This window comes from Schistocerca cancellata, chromosome 4 (genome assembly GCF_023864275.1).
Source record: "Schistocerca cancellata isolate TAMUIC-IGC-003103 chromosome 4, iqSchCanc2.1, whole genome shotgun sequence".
Lineage (NCBI taxonomy): Eukaryota > Metazoa > Arthropoda > Insecta > Orthoptera > Acrididae > Schistocerca > Schistocerca cancellata.
Genome location: NC_064629.1, coordinates 199,098,257 through 199,115,667, shown reverse-complemented (window position 1 = coordinate 199,115,667; position 17,411 = coordinate 199,098,257). Strand labels below are relative to the sequence as shown.

Genomic DNA, 17,411 nt, shown 5'->3' with positions numbered 1-17,411 from the left:
AAGCTTCGCACAGTATTTAATATTTAGTTCGGTATCGTATTTATGATTGCTGTTATTTTGTGCACAACATTTAATATTTATAGCTATTTTTCATATGTTTGTGTATACATTCTCACGCGTATATGAATAGAACGTGTGCAATTATAAAACATAAAAAATTTAAAATAAAGTAAACATAATTCTTAAAAAATTAAAAAACATAAAACGTAATACCAACAAAATAATAAAAATATAAAAACATTAAAAGTAAAAAGGTAAAAAAAAGCTTCCCATGGGTATGTGACCTTGACGTGGTGCTCAGGCTTGTGTGCTTGGAGGACACATTAGGTTATACTGGTCAGATTCAACCATACCAGCCAGATAACCGTAGAGCTGCCAGACTAACAATGCCCAACTCAATTAACATGATTCGATAGACAATGAAAAAACCTATTCCGGATCATTTGTCAACCGAGTAAACAAAAATCTACATCAATTGCCAAGCCATAGTGGCCTAATGTCAAAATTGTGATATAGCAGAAGTTGGGATCCAGAATGAAAAACGAAAAGGCGAATACGTCCCGCACAGGGATAGAGACGCAAAAGAAAGGAACTAGCTTCTCGACTTATCTAGCAGCTTCAAAGACATTTAAATTAAAACCTGGACATGTTTGCGCTTTTTTACGAGGTAACCCTACTTCCCCGGCGTAGTGAGCTCCCTTAGCTACAAGGTGTTGGCACACGTGCATCTCGCAATTTATAGGCTAAAGTTCCTGATCCCATGTCCAAATCCAGAAGATTCGCCAGCTATAGTAAACAATATATAATAACATATGGCTGAAGAGCATACATGCAATAGCTAAAAACGCTTTTCGGTGGTTATAAAATTTCTGGGCGTGGTTTTGTTGCTCGGGGATACTAAAAGAATTTTTCGGTTTCTTGCTGGGGGAGGGTGGTTGATTTTTTCCCCCAAGGAGACCATTTCTTCCCCAAACTCACCCCCTTTTACAAGTATGGCGGAGGGGTGTAAGAACAAATAGATAAAAATTAATGTGTTTGTAGACAGTCAGATGCATCTACAATAGGAAGTATACAAGAGTGGAGGTGAATCTGTAATAAGAAGTATCCCAGAGTGGGCACGCATGCATCCTAAACTTTAATGAAACATTGTGTCATGTTGCACGAAACGGTAAATGCCATGTAGGATGACATGATGCATATCTTATTTTATACGACATGACATCAAGTATCATATTACTTTGCTTGACACGACACATTATTATTAATGACATGGTACTAATAGAGACAAATGAAAAAGCTCGAATATTATTAAAACGTAAAAAAAGCGCGAGTATTACTAACAAGTAAAAAATCGCGGGTATGTCCAGATGTTTTCATTTAATTACCCCTGAAGCTGTCAGTTAAATAGGAAAGCTAGTTTCCATCTTTTACATCCCTAACACTGGCCGGGACATATTCGCCTTTCTTTGTGCAATGATAGGACCATTTTTCATTCTGGTAACTAAATATATTTGTTTTGATGTTTTGTACGACCTTTATTAATTGTAACAGACAGTGTCGGTGCACCCTGTATGTTACAAATATATTTAATAAAGATTTAACTCAATGCAGATTTAATTCAGGGCGCTATTAAAAGATTGTCGTTGGTATATAATATTGGTTTCCATAACAATCGACCGGTTAATTGATTCAATTCAGAATAATCGACTGAACTCAGACAGTGGTGCATTTGGTAGCTGAACCTCGCTATTATTTAGAAGTATCTCCATCAGCATGTCATTCTCTCTCTAATCAAAGGATAGTGCACATTCAAATACTGGTCCTTGGGCTGAGAGTAGACCAGTCACAGCTTAAATCTATCGTTAATCAAACAATCAGTCTATTCCTAGATGGAACACACTATAAAATGAATCTTTACTTAATAAGAAAATAAATGAATGGCCTGTATACAATGCACAAAAGAAAATGGTGTAGGTTGTATCCAGTGAAACAGAGATTGGGATGTTTAGGATTAATCACTAGCAGTAACAGCGAAAATCAATTCAAACGGGACTGAACATTTGTTCTATGCAGATAATTAGAGAAACATAATAATTTTACATAAAAGCCTAATGGTGACTGGTGCCTGCTTTGTATAGCCAAGTGAGTGCAAAAATTGTCCAAATACCTTGTCTGATGGACTTGTAAATCACTGGATACCCGTAAAATGGGAATAATTTTATTCTAAGGGAAACACACACGCCCTTCACATCCATACACACACCAAACAGAAGAAAGAAAATAAACTAGAAGAATTACCATATGTCCCACGAACAAATATAGTCAGCCGAGGTTTGCTTCACCGGCCTAACTCTTCAACGATTAACACCGAAATTTCATACCGAAGAAGGGAGTGGAAAGTACGACACGAAATGTTATTAAGATCTGAAATAGAGAGATACAGAAATACGGATAAACCAAACACAAATCAGCCCAAGCCTCACAACCCAAACCAAGAGTAAATGTGAAAATTCTGAAAGTCGTTCATTCCGGTGAAAGACTTATCCACATAAGGAAATTGCCGCAAGGTAATGTCAAGAGGAAACAGACCCCGAGAACTCAAGGCTTTCTGAACCATATACTAGCACGTCGGATACAACAAACAAAGGTACACGTACTAAGGGAGAGAAATTACAGAATAGAAATGAAACTGACGAGACAGACGACTTAAGAATATAAGAAACGCAACCACACAAACATCGCCATTGAGAAACACGAATGCTAACTGACAGCTAGCATAGTTCATACACCACGCACCCACATTCCTAAGTTCCGGCTGAGCAAAGTAACTAGCTATAAAATCGAACTATTACAGAAACTGCACCACTCCCTATACGGAATAAAATATTACGCATCATTATTAAGATCTGAAGTTGTAAAAGAAGTAGATTAAGACTTTGGCTAGACTGACACATAAACTGAGTACCATATTCAACCACCGCAAACGCGGTCCGACAAGCGACCTCGCTCACCAAAATCCATGGAACGAGTGAAGAGCATACTAGGAAAATCGGGTTCCACACAGGGCGCAGAAGTGCTCAGAGAAAACCCTTTCCGCATCCTGCCAACTTAGACACAATAGCGCTTCGACCAGAACGAACCAAACCTCATTGCCTCATTCTAAGCCTGTCCAAGAGTTGGCTAAACTGCCACAGAGCAAACGAGAATTTTACCGACTACCAAACATTATGAAAACCCACTAGAGGGACGTATTCACTTACTCTGTCATTCAAAGACGGGATGAATGAGAAAGAATGATAGAAGAACAATATTAACAAATTATAATAAAGTGCGAGGCAGCTAGAAGGAACACAGATACTAAATTTATGCGTGTAAACCAGATACAGAACAAACATGTATTCAGAGAATATCAGAATTTGTGGCTGATGACATACTCAGCTGCTGGCTCTTTCTCCCGGTACTAAAGACGTGGAGAATGAAGCGAAATGTTTTTAAATATTGAGAGAGAGAGAGCGGTTAAAAAAGTGTCCTATATTCCTACCGGAGAAACTAGAATAAAAATTCCTACAGCTATATGTCCGGAAACTATTAAACTTAAAAACAAGTAATATTTAGTAATCGGTGTTGTAGGCCGTCTTATTGTCGCAGTTTGTTACCAGCTCTTCCTGCACCCGCTCCCTCCCTCCCTCCGTCTCCTCAACCACAGCCGCTCGGTCTAGGGCGATTTGCCACGGTTCACGCGGCTCTCCCCGTCAGTGGTTCGAGTCCTCCAGCGTGCGTGGGTATGCGTGTTGTCCTCAGCGTAAGTTAGTTTAAGTTAGATCAAAAAGTATGTAAGCCTAGGGACAGATGACCTCAGCAGTTTGGTCCACTAGGGACTTACCACCTTCCCTTCCCTCCAACCCCCCGGATAACATGTTGTCATCCCCACGCTTTTAATGTAGCAAAAATGTTTACCATTTTAATAGCAACAACAATAAAATACGTAAAATTTTTACGTAATAGTAGTAGGCAGTTCAGTGACAATAAAATATTTAAATTGTTTTACTATAACAATAATTTGTTTACTGTAGTGCACAACACGTAACATTAGCTTAAATTCCAAGAAATTACAGTTCAGAGAAAACAGCATTTCAAAAACATTTGTCTGAAAATTTTAGAAGTGCATGCGACATGCAATTAATTCAAGAATAGCCATGGACACTGACAACTGCAACTTCGAAAGCGTCATAGTTTACATGAAATAAAATCGTGTTCTGTATTCACCATTATCAATATTTCATTTAGCATTAGGATTGTTAATACAGGTCTGCAGACTTTGTCAGTGCGAGCGTTTAAATAAAGCGAATCCTATTTCTTTCTGTTGTTTGCTACTACGTTCAGGGGGTCAGCCTTTTCTGTTAGGAGAGGGTCTTTCCCTTTATGTCTCGGCTTACTCGACTCCCTGTGATTTGCCCCTTCAGTGGACTCGGAATACGTAGCGGATTTGTTGTTGATAGGAGCTACAGTCAGGCGGTGAAGATGCGCGTTGTCCGGCTCGGCAGCTGCACGGTCAGCGCAGCAGGTGGCTAAGTGGAGGAGACCCGGGTTCGGTTCCCGACCGAATCGTAGATTTATCCGCTTAGGGGCTGGGTGTTGTGTTGGCTGATTGGGCGCACCCCGAAAGACAGTTAAAAGGAATGCTCGTTCTCCTGGCTGTACGTTCTTTGCAGGCGATCAGTCTGCAAGCCCAAGGAAGTAGACAAGCCTTCCCACTCCAAATGGAAAGTACCCCTGCGTTAAACGTAGCTTGTAACTTCTAGAATTCCAGGCCATTCTCCTTTATTCTCCGAAAGTCAGCTCAGAAACTTGGAAATTTGTAGATATAAAAATATAAACGCTTTCAGTAATTTTTTTATCCCTGTCGTAAAATGGATCGACTGCATAAATGAAGCGTACAACAGAAAAGTAGCTAGCGGAGGTTATGTATAGCGTGGCACACGAAACAATCCCAACACTTTATTTCTGTACAAAGTTATCTCTTTCAGTCGAAATGCATTAATGTAACGTACAACGTGTTAACAGTATACCTCAAGATTATGTTCTGCTTAAGACGTGTTCAGTATGACGACCATCACCTCTACCAACTTCTTCAACACGACCTCTTATGCTATGAATTACTCGCTGACACCTATCTTCTGTTATTTCGCTGCACGCCTCAGTTATCAGCACTCGCTGTTCCATCACTGTATGAGGAAGCTTAGAGAAAATCTTTTCCTTTAGAAATCTCCAAAGAAAGAAAATCACATGGATTCAGATTGGAACTGTTCGGGGGCCAGTTTTGTCCACAAGCGGGACGATTAGGAAATCTGTCTGAAATGTCATTTACCTTAACAATGTTATGGAAGAAGTGGAAGACAGCATTAGCTGTGTGTGGTAAGGCTGCCTCCTGTGTGGAATTTCTAATTGAAATCCTTCTTCAAGAAACTAAGAAACAAAACTATTACGCAACATATTTAGATAACGTTCACTGTTCACTGCGTCTTTAAAACAAAATGGCCCTGATACCACCTCATGATTTGAGATAGTGCCTCATACAGTAATTCTTTGAGTGTGCTGCACCTTTTCATGAAGCTCGTTTGGATTCGCGGAAGCCCAAAAGCGTACATTTTGTTTATTAACAATTGGCATCAAGGTGAAAATGTCCCTCAATTGAAAATCTAACATTGTTCAACAGTACACACTGATTCACAGCCCATTCGGCGAATGTTATTCTTCGACGTTTGTTGTCCGTCGTTGATTTACACAGCGACGTTATTTTGTACGGATACAACCATAATTAGTTCAAAATGTTAAAATGTGTGTGAATTCCCAAGGGACCAAACTGCTGCGGTTGTCGGTCCCTAGACTTACACACTGCTTAAACTAACTTATGCTAAGAACAGCACATACATCCATGCCCGAGGGAGGACTCGAACCTCCGGCGGGAGGGGCAACGCAATCAGTGACATGATGCCTCAAACCGTGCGGCCACTCCGCGCAGCCCATCATTAGTAAATGCTTCGTAAAGTCTATATATTGTTTTAAATGAGGGCGACCACCGAGTTTTAAAAAGTTGACGAAACTGTCTCTGTGAAAACATCACACTTCTCGTTTCGTTAAAAAGTAGCACACGTGGTTTCATTAAAAAGTAGCACACGCGGTATTACACATTCAGTCCCCTTTTATCAGCCATCTTGGAACGATAAACAAACGGTGCACTGGGAAATAAAAGAAACTAATCTCCATGAGCTACTCTCTCTTCTTCCAATGTAACTTACAGTAATAACTGATAATATGAAAAAATTAATGCCAAAACATAAGTGCCGCCCGGAGTGGCAAGCGGTTCTAAGCGCTAGTTTGGAACCGCGGCACCGCTACGGTCGCAGGTTCGAATCCTGCCTCGGGCATGGATGTGTGTGATGTCCTTAGGTTAGTTAGGTTTAAGTAGTTCTAAATTCTAGGGGACTGATGACCTCAGAAGTTAAGTCCCATAGTGCTCAGAGCCAAAACATACGTTTGATCATTTCGTGCGCCACTCTGTGCTACCGCAGGTTATCTACGATGAAATCTGAGGTCTGTGGCGTGCATGCACGAGCTGTGCAGAAGCGCTGCAAAGCAGAGTGCGAGACGAGGTAGGTTTCATTTTTGCGATATTGCAGTGCCTGTGTTATTCTGATGACGATGCACTGCGGTGACCACAGTCGTTACGAAACACACCAGATAAATTCGCAATTGCGAATAATGACTACCGTCAGCTGTGGAATGGAATGACAGCAATGAAAATTTGTGCCGGACCTGGTCTCGAACCGAGATTTCCCGTTTATCGCGAAAAGAAGGAAATATGAGTTCGAATCCTGGTCCGGCACGAATTTTCGTTGTCGTCATTCCATTCTACAGCTGATGGTAGTCATTATTCGCAATTGTGAATTTATCTGATGTGTTTCACTTTTGTGTGAGAACACCGCGGTGAGTGGAGCCCCGTTTGCAGTTTCAGAGGACGAGGGGGCGTCTCGACGCAAGCGGCCGCGACGCAACCGTACCATGTTCACTGCGGCGCAGTTGGCAGCCCTGGAGCGAGTGTTCGAGCGCACGCACTACCCGGACTCGTTCGCACGGGAGCAGCTGGCACGTCGCGTCAACCTCACCGAGGCACGCGTGCAGGTGACCATTTCCACACACCTCCTTCACAAGTAGAAATAAGAGTATTACATTCTTGCAAAAGTTCTTAGCTCTTTCGCTGTGGTAAAAGTTATTGTTTTAGGCGAATTATCCACTATTCACACCTCTCTTCCAGCGCTGGATAAATGTCTCTCTTTAAAATATAAAAAACAGCTCGTTTTGTGTTGAACATTTTATTAAGGCACTTTGAAAATGATTTTGATATCGAAGAAGTTCCTTCATAGATTGTTGAATAGCTGTTAGATCGAAAAGTATGATCGCGAGAATATTGAAGATGTGAGGTCACCACTCAGTCGAGGTTATGGATAGCTCCTATCAGACCAATCGTGTGATTGGATTGAAGAGTTCCCAGATAGCAGAACGCAACATGTCATTCTCAATGGAGAGGAGTCTTCCGAAGTACGAGTGATTTCAGGTGTGCCGCAGGGGAGTGTCGTAGGACCGTTGCTATTCACAATATACATAAATGACCTTGTGGATGACATCGGAAGTTCACTGAGGCTTTTTGCGGATGATGCTGTGGTATATCGAGACGTTCTAACAATGGAAAATTGTACTGAAATGCAGGAGGATCTGCAACAAATTGACACGTGGTGCAGGGAATGGCAATTGAATCTCAATGTAGACAAGTGTAATGTGCTGGGAATACATAGAAAGAAAGATCCCTTATCATTTAGCTACAATATAGCAGGTCAGCAACTGGAAGCAGTTAATTCCATAAATTATCTGCGAGTACGCATTAGTAGTGATTTAAAATGGAATGATCATATAAAGTTGATCGTCGGTAAAGCAGATGCCAGACTGAAATTCATTGGAAGAATCCTAAGGAAATGCAATCCGAAAACAAAGGAAGTAGGTTACAGTACGCTTGTTCGCCCACTGCTTGAATACTGCTCAGCAGTGTGGGATCCGTACCAGATGGGGTTGATAGAAGAGATAGAGAAGATCCAACGGAGAGCAGCGCGCTTCGTTACAGGATCATTTAGTAATAGCGAAAGCGTTACAGAGATGATAGATAAACTCCAGTGGAAGACTCTGCAAGAGAGACGCTCAGTAGCTCGGTACGGACTTTTGTTGAAGTTTCGAGAAAATACCTTGACCGAGGATTCAAGCAGTATATTGCTGCCTCCTACGTACATCTCGCGAAGAGACCATGAGGATAAAATCAGAGAGATAGAGCCCACACAGAGGCATACCGACAATCCTTCTTTCCACGAACAATGTGAGACTGGAATAGAAGGGAGAACAGATAGAGCTACTCAAGGTACCCTCCGCCACACACCGTCAGGTGGCTTGCGGAGTATGGATGTAGATGTAGATGTAGATATCATCGTATTAACAGCGTGCAGGCGTTCACTTTGTTGCAAGAGCAGCTGATGCCAACTTCTTGGTCATTTTACTTACAAGGGAACCTCCGCATCGCACCCCCCTCACATTTAGTTATAAGTTGGCACAGTGGATAGGCCTTGAAAAACTGAACACAGATCAATCGAGAAAACAGGAAGAAGTTTTGTGGAACTATGGAAAAAAAAGCAAAATATACAAACTGAGTAGTCCATGCGAACATAGGCAACATCAAGGACAACATGAGCTTAGCAGCGCCGTGGTCCCGTGCTAGCCGACACGGTAGCTCAGCGTGCTCGGTGAGACAGCTGGTTTGCCTTTGTAATAAAAAACTGAGTGTAACGATCAACAACCGAACTTCAACGGATGTCATGTAACGTCCGCAACGAGCAAACACAACGATCAACAACGAACAAAACGCTAAAAAAAAGAAAAAAAGTGGTTAGCGTCGGCAGCTGGGGAACGAGAGGTCCTTGGTTCAAGTCTTCCTTCGAGCGTAAAATTTTATTTTTTATTTTCAGCCAGACATATTCAACTTCGCTCTCCAAAATTCCAGGACATGTTCAGATTTGCTTGGACATATGCAGGATTTGACGGTCTACGCACGGAAAAATTTGAAAACGTTAAAAACATATGTTTTGACAGAGCACAGGGAAAAGTGTGCGACTGTGAAACTGTTGGATTCATTTGTTGCAGTTTATGTGACAAACTCTTATGTTTTCATCACTTTTTTGGGAGCAATTCTCACATCCACAAGAAAACCTAAATCGGACAATGTAGAATCTTTTTACCCATTCGCCAAGTGTACAAGTTAGGTGGGTCGACAACATATTCCTGTCATGTGACGCACATGCCCTCACCAGTGACGTATAGAATATATCTGACGTGTTTTCCTGTGGAGGAATCGGTTGACTTGTGACCTTGCGATCAAATGTTTTCGGTTCCCATTGGAGAGGCACGTCCTTTCGTCTACTAATCGCACGGTTTTGCGGTGCGGTCGCAAAACACAGACACTAAACTTATTACAGTGAACAGAGACGTCAATGAACGAATGGACAGATCATAACTTTGCGAAAATAAAGAAAAACTTTTCACTTGAGAGGAGATTTGAACCAAGGACCTCTCGTTCCGCAGTTGCTCATGCTAACCACGGAACCACGGCGCTCCTAAGTTCAGATTATCCTTGATGTTGCCTATCTTGGCATGGACCACTCAGTTTGTATATTTTGCTTATTTTTTCATAGTTCCACACAACTTCTTCCTGTTTTCTCGATTGATCTGTGTTCAGTTTTTCGAGGCCTATCCACTGTGCCAGCTTATAACTAAATCTAAGGGGGGTGCGATGGGGAGGTTCCCTTGTTAGATGAATTACTACCACAAAGCGTCTAAATTATTAGCAACAGACATCAACGTATATTGTTACATTTCTGGTCAGGGACTTCTAGCAAGGAGACTGTTTACCGTCCCGTTGGGGATGAATTCATTAGAGACTGATCACAAGCTTCAGTTGGACAGGGATGGGGAAGGGATAAAAATTAAGTGGTACGGCACTATTGGCCTTTAGACCCCCTCTGAAGTTGTCTGTGCAAGTTGTTCTATTTGATCAGACTTCGGAGATGAAGACGTAATGAAATGATGAGGGCAGCACATTTACCCGGTCCGCGAGCGAAGAAAATGTCCGTCCTGGCAGGGAATCGAACCAGACACCACGTGATCTGGAGGCAGCGACACTGCTCACTTGTTTCTTTCTATTTCTTAGTCGTTTTTCTGCTACAGTACTGTGTTGTTCTTACCAGCATGACAATGCATCCCGCCATAAATCAGCATGCCTGAGAGAATGATTTGTGGACAAAGCATGTCTGGAATGGACTGGCCTACCAAAAGTTCCGACCGGAGCCCAATGGAACACCTTTAGGACGAGATAGAACGTCGACTTAGCTCCAGGTCTCAGCGTCCAGCATCACTACCTTCTCTCGTTTCATCTGTTGAGGAAGAATGGACTGCCACTTCTCCACAGACATTTAGACACCTCATTGCAAGTGTCTCCAGCTGAGTTCAAGCCATCATACAGGTGAAAGGTGGACACACACCAAATTAATGTCCACTAATAGATGTCGGGATACTTTTGATGACATAAGATGTATTAAAGTGTTTGGGTGCTACAACTCAAAGCTCCACTGTCTTGTTGGCAGTTGCGAAACGCTCGTGTGAAAGCGGTCATCTAAAATATGACAGAATCTGTACCATTCCGTCATAAGTGGTACAAATATTTTACCTACACTGATGCTTTCGTTCCACAACTGAATTTTAAAAAAAATTATAGGTCGGAAGCATTCGTTGTTTTCCACTTGACACCATCTCCTCTTCAGGTTCACAAATAACATCAGACTCCCTTAAAATCCAGAAAATACATGTTTTATCTATAAGGGGCTGTCAAATGAAAACGAGACAAATGGAAAAAATGTGTAAACTGTTTATTAATTGAAAAGTAATCGCTATCACTGTTAATACATTTACTTTATTGTGAGACAAGGCTGACAATACCTTCATGAAAATATTTTTGCAGAACCATGATTGTACTCAGGCGAGCACCTTTCCGTGGCCGGCCGGATTGGCCGAGCGGTTCTAGGCGCTGCAGTCTGGAACCGCGCGACCGCTACGGTCGCAGGTTCGAATCCTGCCTCGGGCATGGATGTGTGTGATGTCCTTAGGTTAGTTCGGTTTAACTAGTTCTAAGTTCTAGGGGACTGATGACCTCAGAAGTTAAGTCCCATAGTGCTCAGAGCCATTTGAACAATTTGAACCTCTCCGTGCTAAGCAAATCGACGGCAACGAACATCCTTCGTCAGACCTCCAAATATATGGATATCGCATAGGGAGGGATCAGGACTGTGTGTTTGGAGGACGTGTAAGGGGTTCCCAGCTGAACCTCTGCGGCGTAGTCGAAACAGCTTTGGCAAGAAGTGAGCCAGCCCACATTCTAGGTATTATTTATTAAGTTAGTACCAGGTTGTGTGAACTAATAACGGATAACAGTTGTTGCATCACGCGAAAACAGTTGTGCTGAAGAATAAATTCGATTTAGATTCGCGTCGGAGGCGGGGATGGGCTGATCCTACTAGCGAACGTCAGATGTATGTCTTCCACATTTCAGAAGGGTGTACATATAGCTCCTTGTCATTACTTATCATTACTTATCTATTTACTGCACAAGGACTTGAAAGAGTCATCTTAGCTCTCGCCACATCTTGACAGCATAACTTGGTGTACTCTTTGATTTAGGTTACTTTACAGCTTTATCTACTGATTACTTTCAGGCACTGTTTCTTGATAATGTTAATTTCGAAATGTTTCACTGATGTACATCACAACAATAAAAGGTAACAAACAGGGTAAATTGTTCCACCAGGCTAAGTCACAAACTGTATTGGCAAAACATGTATAAAAATAATTTACGACCAAAATTCCAGCATATCATGGTTGTAGTCTCTTGAAAATTATAATGAAATAATAACACTATCAGTGCACAAGAAAAATATTCACTTTCATAAATCATATGTGATACGAAAGCAGTATACATGCAATAGCAATAACTGCAACAAACATGCCCTAAAAAAGCGATAATGCTTGGATACCAGCAAACAAATTAACATGCGAAAAAGCCACATGAAAAGAAGGACGATGGGCCTCATTATGCATCCGTGCCGTGTTAGTTAATTTCCAAGAGGAAACTGGGCCTCTCTCGCCAACCTATATTGCCGGAAAAGAATTGTACACCCTTTTAGAGGTTTCCAATTCACTCAAGATTTATTGTTGCAACAGTGCATATGGAGTACATGAAACGATTACATTTACGTGCCAGGTATCGATCCATGCTGAAATACCCATATTAGTACGTGATGTAAGCTCTAGGGCGACGAGGCAGGCTCTTATCCTGGCATCCAGTCAGTCGTGCAAATGGCGAAAGCTGTCCTGGGATACGTTATACCACGTCCCCTTGATCTGCTCACGTAGTTCTGTAAGAGTTGTTGGTTGACGAATCGCACGAATCACTTTTCATCCCATCATATCCCACACGTATCCGATTGGAGACAAGTCCGGAGATCGTGCTGGGCAGAAGCTGCAGAGCACGTTGAGTTTCACGGGCAGTGTGTGGGCGAGCATTATCCTGTTGGAACATTACATCACCTTCTTGTTACAAGAACGCAAAACAACGGGTCTAACAACATTCTGCACGTACCGAGCGCTGGTTAGCGTCTCCTTCAGGAACACCAAAAGTAAAGAGGAGTTAGCTTATTGCACCCAGACCGTGAGGTCTGAGTCTTGAACGATTGCACTTTAGGAGACAGCATTCACCAGTTCTATGTCGTACGAGCGAACGACCATCACTTGCATGCAGGCAGAACTTGCTTCCATCGCTGAAGACTACGGCGCGCCATTCCATCTTCCAAGTGATCCTCTGACGGCACTAGTCGAGCCATGCACGTCGGTGCTGTGGCGTGACTGGAAGACGGGCTACAGGTGTGTGTGCTCGTTGTAGAACTGCTAATAAACGCTTCGAAAAAGTTCCTGGCGAACGTCTGTGTTACGTGTACATCCAGAACCTCGTCTACGGATGTGAGAATGTTCACGTGACCACTGATACCAGTGTTTTTGCCAAGTGACGCAGTACGACGAACTTAGGTGGCATTTCTCCGAAATGACCATCCCGCCACTCGGAAGGCCACAGTGTGACTGCTTTCAGACTCGCTCAGTTGGCTGTAGGTAGCACGAGTACGTCTCCATGGCAGTGTTGCCTGTTTGCTTCACATATTTCCACTACACTGAGCCTTCTGACTGTGAACTTCTTCTTCTTCTTTCTCGGGCCTTTCTCCCGCTCCAACGCGGGGTCGGCTTTGTTATGACGGATTTGACAGCGTTAATTGCAGAGGGTGGCCAGATGCCCTCCCTGCCGCCACCCCGAACCCCCTGGGACGGAAGTAGTGTACCCAAGCTGTCTGCGTCTAGTATAAGTCATGAAATAGTGCGAACGTTTTCAAATGTCTGTAACTGGGGCAGATCTGAGGGACCAGCCCGGTATTCACCTAACTGGATGTGGAAAACCGCCTAAAAACCACATCCAGGCTGGCCGGCATACCGGCCCTCGTCGTTAATCCGCCGGGCGGATTCGACCCGGGGCCAGAGCGCCTACCCGAGGCCCGGAAACAGCGCGTTAGCGCTCTCGGCTACCCTGGCGGGTAGCTTTCTCACTGTGGACATACCCTATTAAATGGTAGACACAAATGGTGATCTAGTAGGCCATCTGTTGGTTGACGACTTTGAAACCGTTATCAGTACATCTACTACCCCGCAGGTGGCATATCCTGTCATCGGATCAAAATCGACATCGTCTCTTCAGGAATATTAATTTGTCTTTTCCGGCAGTTTATATGCACTTAATATTATACCGGCGCGTCGAATGTCCAAGTAACTTACCAGAAAGCAGGGGAGTAGCGTCTTTCTCGTCGATAACGTCACCATGCTGCATTCCCGTAAATTATTTAAGTACACACACTCAGGTTGTCGCAAAATGCAACTGAAAGAAGCTACACTTATGAAAAAATAATATAATAAAATGAGATCATTCGTTAATGTTTATTAACACAAATAAAATAAGCTAAAACTACTGCCCAGCATACTCATAAAAATGCTCTGGTAGACAAGTGTGGCGCATTTTTATATTAGTACCATATTAATGGCACAACACCACACACATCAGGTCACATGACATAACTGCGAGGACATTCTGTGAACGAACTTTTCTGGATGTAAGCCATGTATGAAGATTCTTGTGTGCAGATATTTCAAATGATGATGGTACGTTCCTTCGCACCATCCTGAAATTAGTGCATTTGCATTGTCTGTGGCTGGGTCTGATTTTCAAGTAGACTACAGTCACGACCACAAGTCCGATCATGGATAAATTCTAAATCATGCTACTATCCGCAAGTTGCGATCACATTTTTTTTTACCAAACTTGATTACTCCGTACATCCGCAAACACTCACCAAAACCGCGCCATACCCAACGCTGGAAGAAATAAATGAACAAAAAGAACACTGATATAAAAAAATTCACAATACACTCAGCTTAAGATACATCGACGAAACGGTAACACGAAAACTACGTTACTTGAGACAAATCTACCGCTACACTTGCTTGTGATATGCGCACGACATGCGCTTTGTGCAACGTATTCTGTTCAACATCAGTCGGCAGCCTCTTTTGATGCATCGAAGACTTATACTCAGGCAGATTAGACGCAATGATTTTGTCAAAGTTCCTTCTGATTCACTGTATGAGACTGATGTTCTGCAACTGATCAGTAAGAATCAGTAACCCAATTACCGTCCACATCCTCACGTATCGTTTGCCAATCTCTCTTTTTCTCAAGTTTCATTTATTGTGAGAGTGGAGTTTTTTACTTCGCAACGCTTGTTAGCGATCGTTCCTACGCCTATGACTTCACTTTTCCTATAGGTGGCTTCGTGAGCACAACTATAATTTCGGTGTATTCGCAGCACTTTTAAAATATAATCGAGTGGTTATCTTCTCCGGGAGTCGTAATTAGTAACCTCCTCTTTCTCATTATTGCTACACTACGCCTAGTGCGCTTCGAAGCTCACATATCTGGTTAGTCATCTTCGATTAACCCCACAGCCTCCAAGGTAAATATCTGCTCCCGTACCCTGCATAAAACTTTCTCCAAAGTACGAGGTGCATTCAAGTTCTAAGGCCTCCGATTTTTTTTCTAATTAACTACTCACCCGAAATCGATGAAACTGGCGTTATTTCTCGACGTAATCGCCCTGCTGACGCCATGATTCCATGGCAGCGGCGAAGGCTTCTTTAGGAGTCTGTTTTGACCACTGGAAAATCGCTGAGGCAATAGCAGCACGGCTGGTGAATGTGCGGCCACGGAGAGTGTCTTTCATTGTTGAAAAAAGCCAAAATTCACTAGGAGACAGGTCAGGTGAGTAGGAAGCACGAGTAATCACGTCAAAGTTGTTATCACGAAGAAACTGTTGCGTAACGTTAGCTCGATGTGCGGGTGCGTTGTCTTGGTGAAACAGCACAAGCGCAGTCCTTCCCGGACGTTTTTGTTGCAGTACGGGAAGGAATTTGTTCTTCAAAACATTTTCGTAGGATGCACCTGTTACCGTAGACGCAATGGGTAAGGATTACGCCCTCGCTGTCCCAGAACATGGACACCATAATTTTTTCAGCACTGGCGGTTACTCGAAATTTTTTTGGTGGCGGTGAATCTGTGTGCTTCCTTTCAGCTGACTGGCGCTTTGTTTCTGGATTGAAAAATGGCATCCACGTCTCACCCATTGTCACAACCGACGAAAAGAAAGTCCCATTCATGATGTCATTGCGCGTCAACATTGCTTGGCAACATGCCACACGGGCAGGCATGTGGTCGTCCATCAGCATTCGTGGCACCCACCTGGATGACACTCTTCGCATTTTCAGGTCGTAATGCAGGATTGTGTGCACAGAACCCACAGAAATGCCAACTCTGGAGGCGATCTGTTCAACAGTCATTCGGCGATCCCCCAAAACAATTCTCTCCACTTTCTCGATCATGTCGTCAGACCGGCTTGTGCGAGCCTGAGGCTGTTTCGGTTTGTTGTCACACGATGTTCTGCCTTCATTAAACTGTCGCACCCACGAACGTACTTTCGACACATCCATAACCCATCACCACATGTCTCCTTCAACTGTCGATGAATCTCAATTGGTTTCACACCACGCAAATTCAGAAAACGAATGATTGCACGCTGTTCAAGTAAGGAAAACGTCACCATTTTAAGTAGTTAAAACGGTTCTCATTCTCGCCGCTGGCGGTAAAATTCCATCTGCCATACGGTGCTGCCATCTCTGGGACGTATTGACAATGAACGCGGCCTCATTTTAAAACAATGCGCATGTTTCTATCTCTTTCCAGTCTGGAGAAAAAAAATCGGAGGCCTTAGAACTTGAATGCAGCTCATACTTACAGAGGATACATTTACTGCACGCCCGCATCTCGTGGTCGTGCGGTAGCGTTCTCGCTTCCCATTCCCGGGTTCGATTCCCGGCGGGGTCAGGGATTTTCTCTGCCTCGTGATGGCTGGGTGTTGTGTGCTGTCCTTAGGTTAGTTAGGTTTAAGTAGTTCTAAGTTCTAGGGGACTGATGACCATAGATGTTAAGTCCCATAGTGCTCAGAGCCCTTTACTGCACGTACTTCTTCATTACCTTACCTGACTGGTTCCAGAAGCAGTTTTCCGTCACATTCGTAGCCTCACGATTGTCGCTGTCATCATTGTTAGTATACCACTAACTGTAATACACGGTATTTAAAAAAATCGTCCGATTTCATAAGACTATTAGCAACCACCACAGATTCACGCGGGTAGCACTAAGTATCTACAGCTGGTGTAGTGATATATTTCTTGACGGGCAACCATTTAGAGTCACAATCAAAATTCAGAGAACAATTTAGCTAACTAAATACAATTAATCACATAATTTAAACAATTTAAGCAGTGCACATCAGGAAAGTTTTCGGGAGGCACGATTGTTATCTGCTCTTTATGTAACTGACATTTGGAGTGATATCTCGTGGGAATGATGGGTGCTGCTGCGAGCTACCGCACCCCTGCCCACCTGATTGCATTACCAGCCAGTCTGGCGCAGTCCGCCTGACCGCAACGGAGTTTGCCGCGAGCTACGACCACGTTCCGGCCGCCACACCCGATCGCCAGTACGGCCGTGCTACATTGATGAGCCAAAACATTATGACCGTCTGCTTAATAACGTGTTTGTCCGTCTTTGGAACGAA

The 17,411-nt window shown here is 43.2% G+C and overlaps 1 protein-coding gene across 2 annotated transcripts in view; it reads left to right on the top strand.

Annotated features, from left to right (window-relative positions):
* Positions 1-17,411, top strand: part of LOC126184548 (paired mesoderm homeobox protein 2-like) — a 508,494-nt gene that overhangs the window by 170,176 nt on the left and 320,907 nt on the right. For both annotated transcript variants that reach the window (XM_049926974.1, XM_049926973.1), the window contains exon 2: positions 7,010-7,182. In XM_049926974.1, the coding sequence (XP_049782931.1) occupies positions 7,010-7,182 (173 nt within the window). The remainder of the gene's footprint in view (positions 1-7,009; positions 7,183-17,411) is intronic.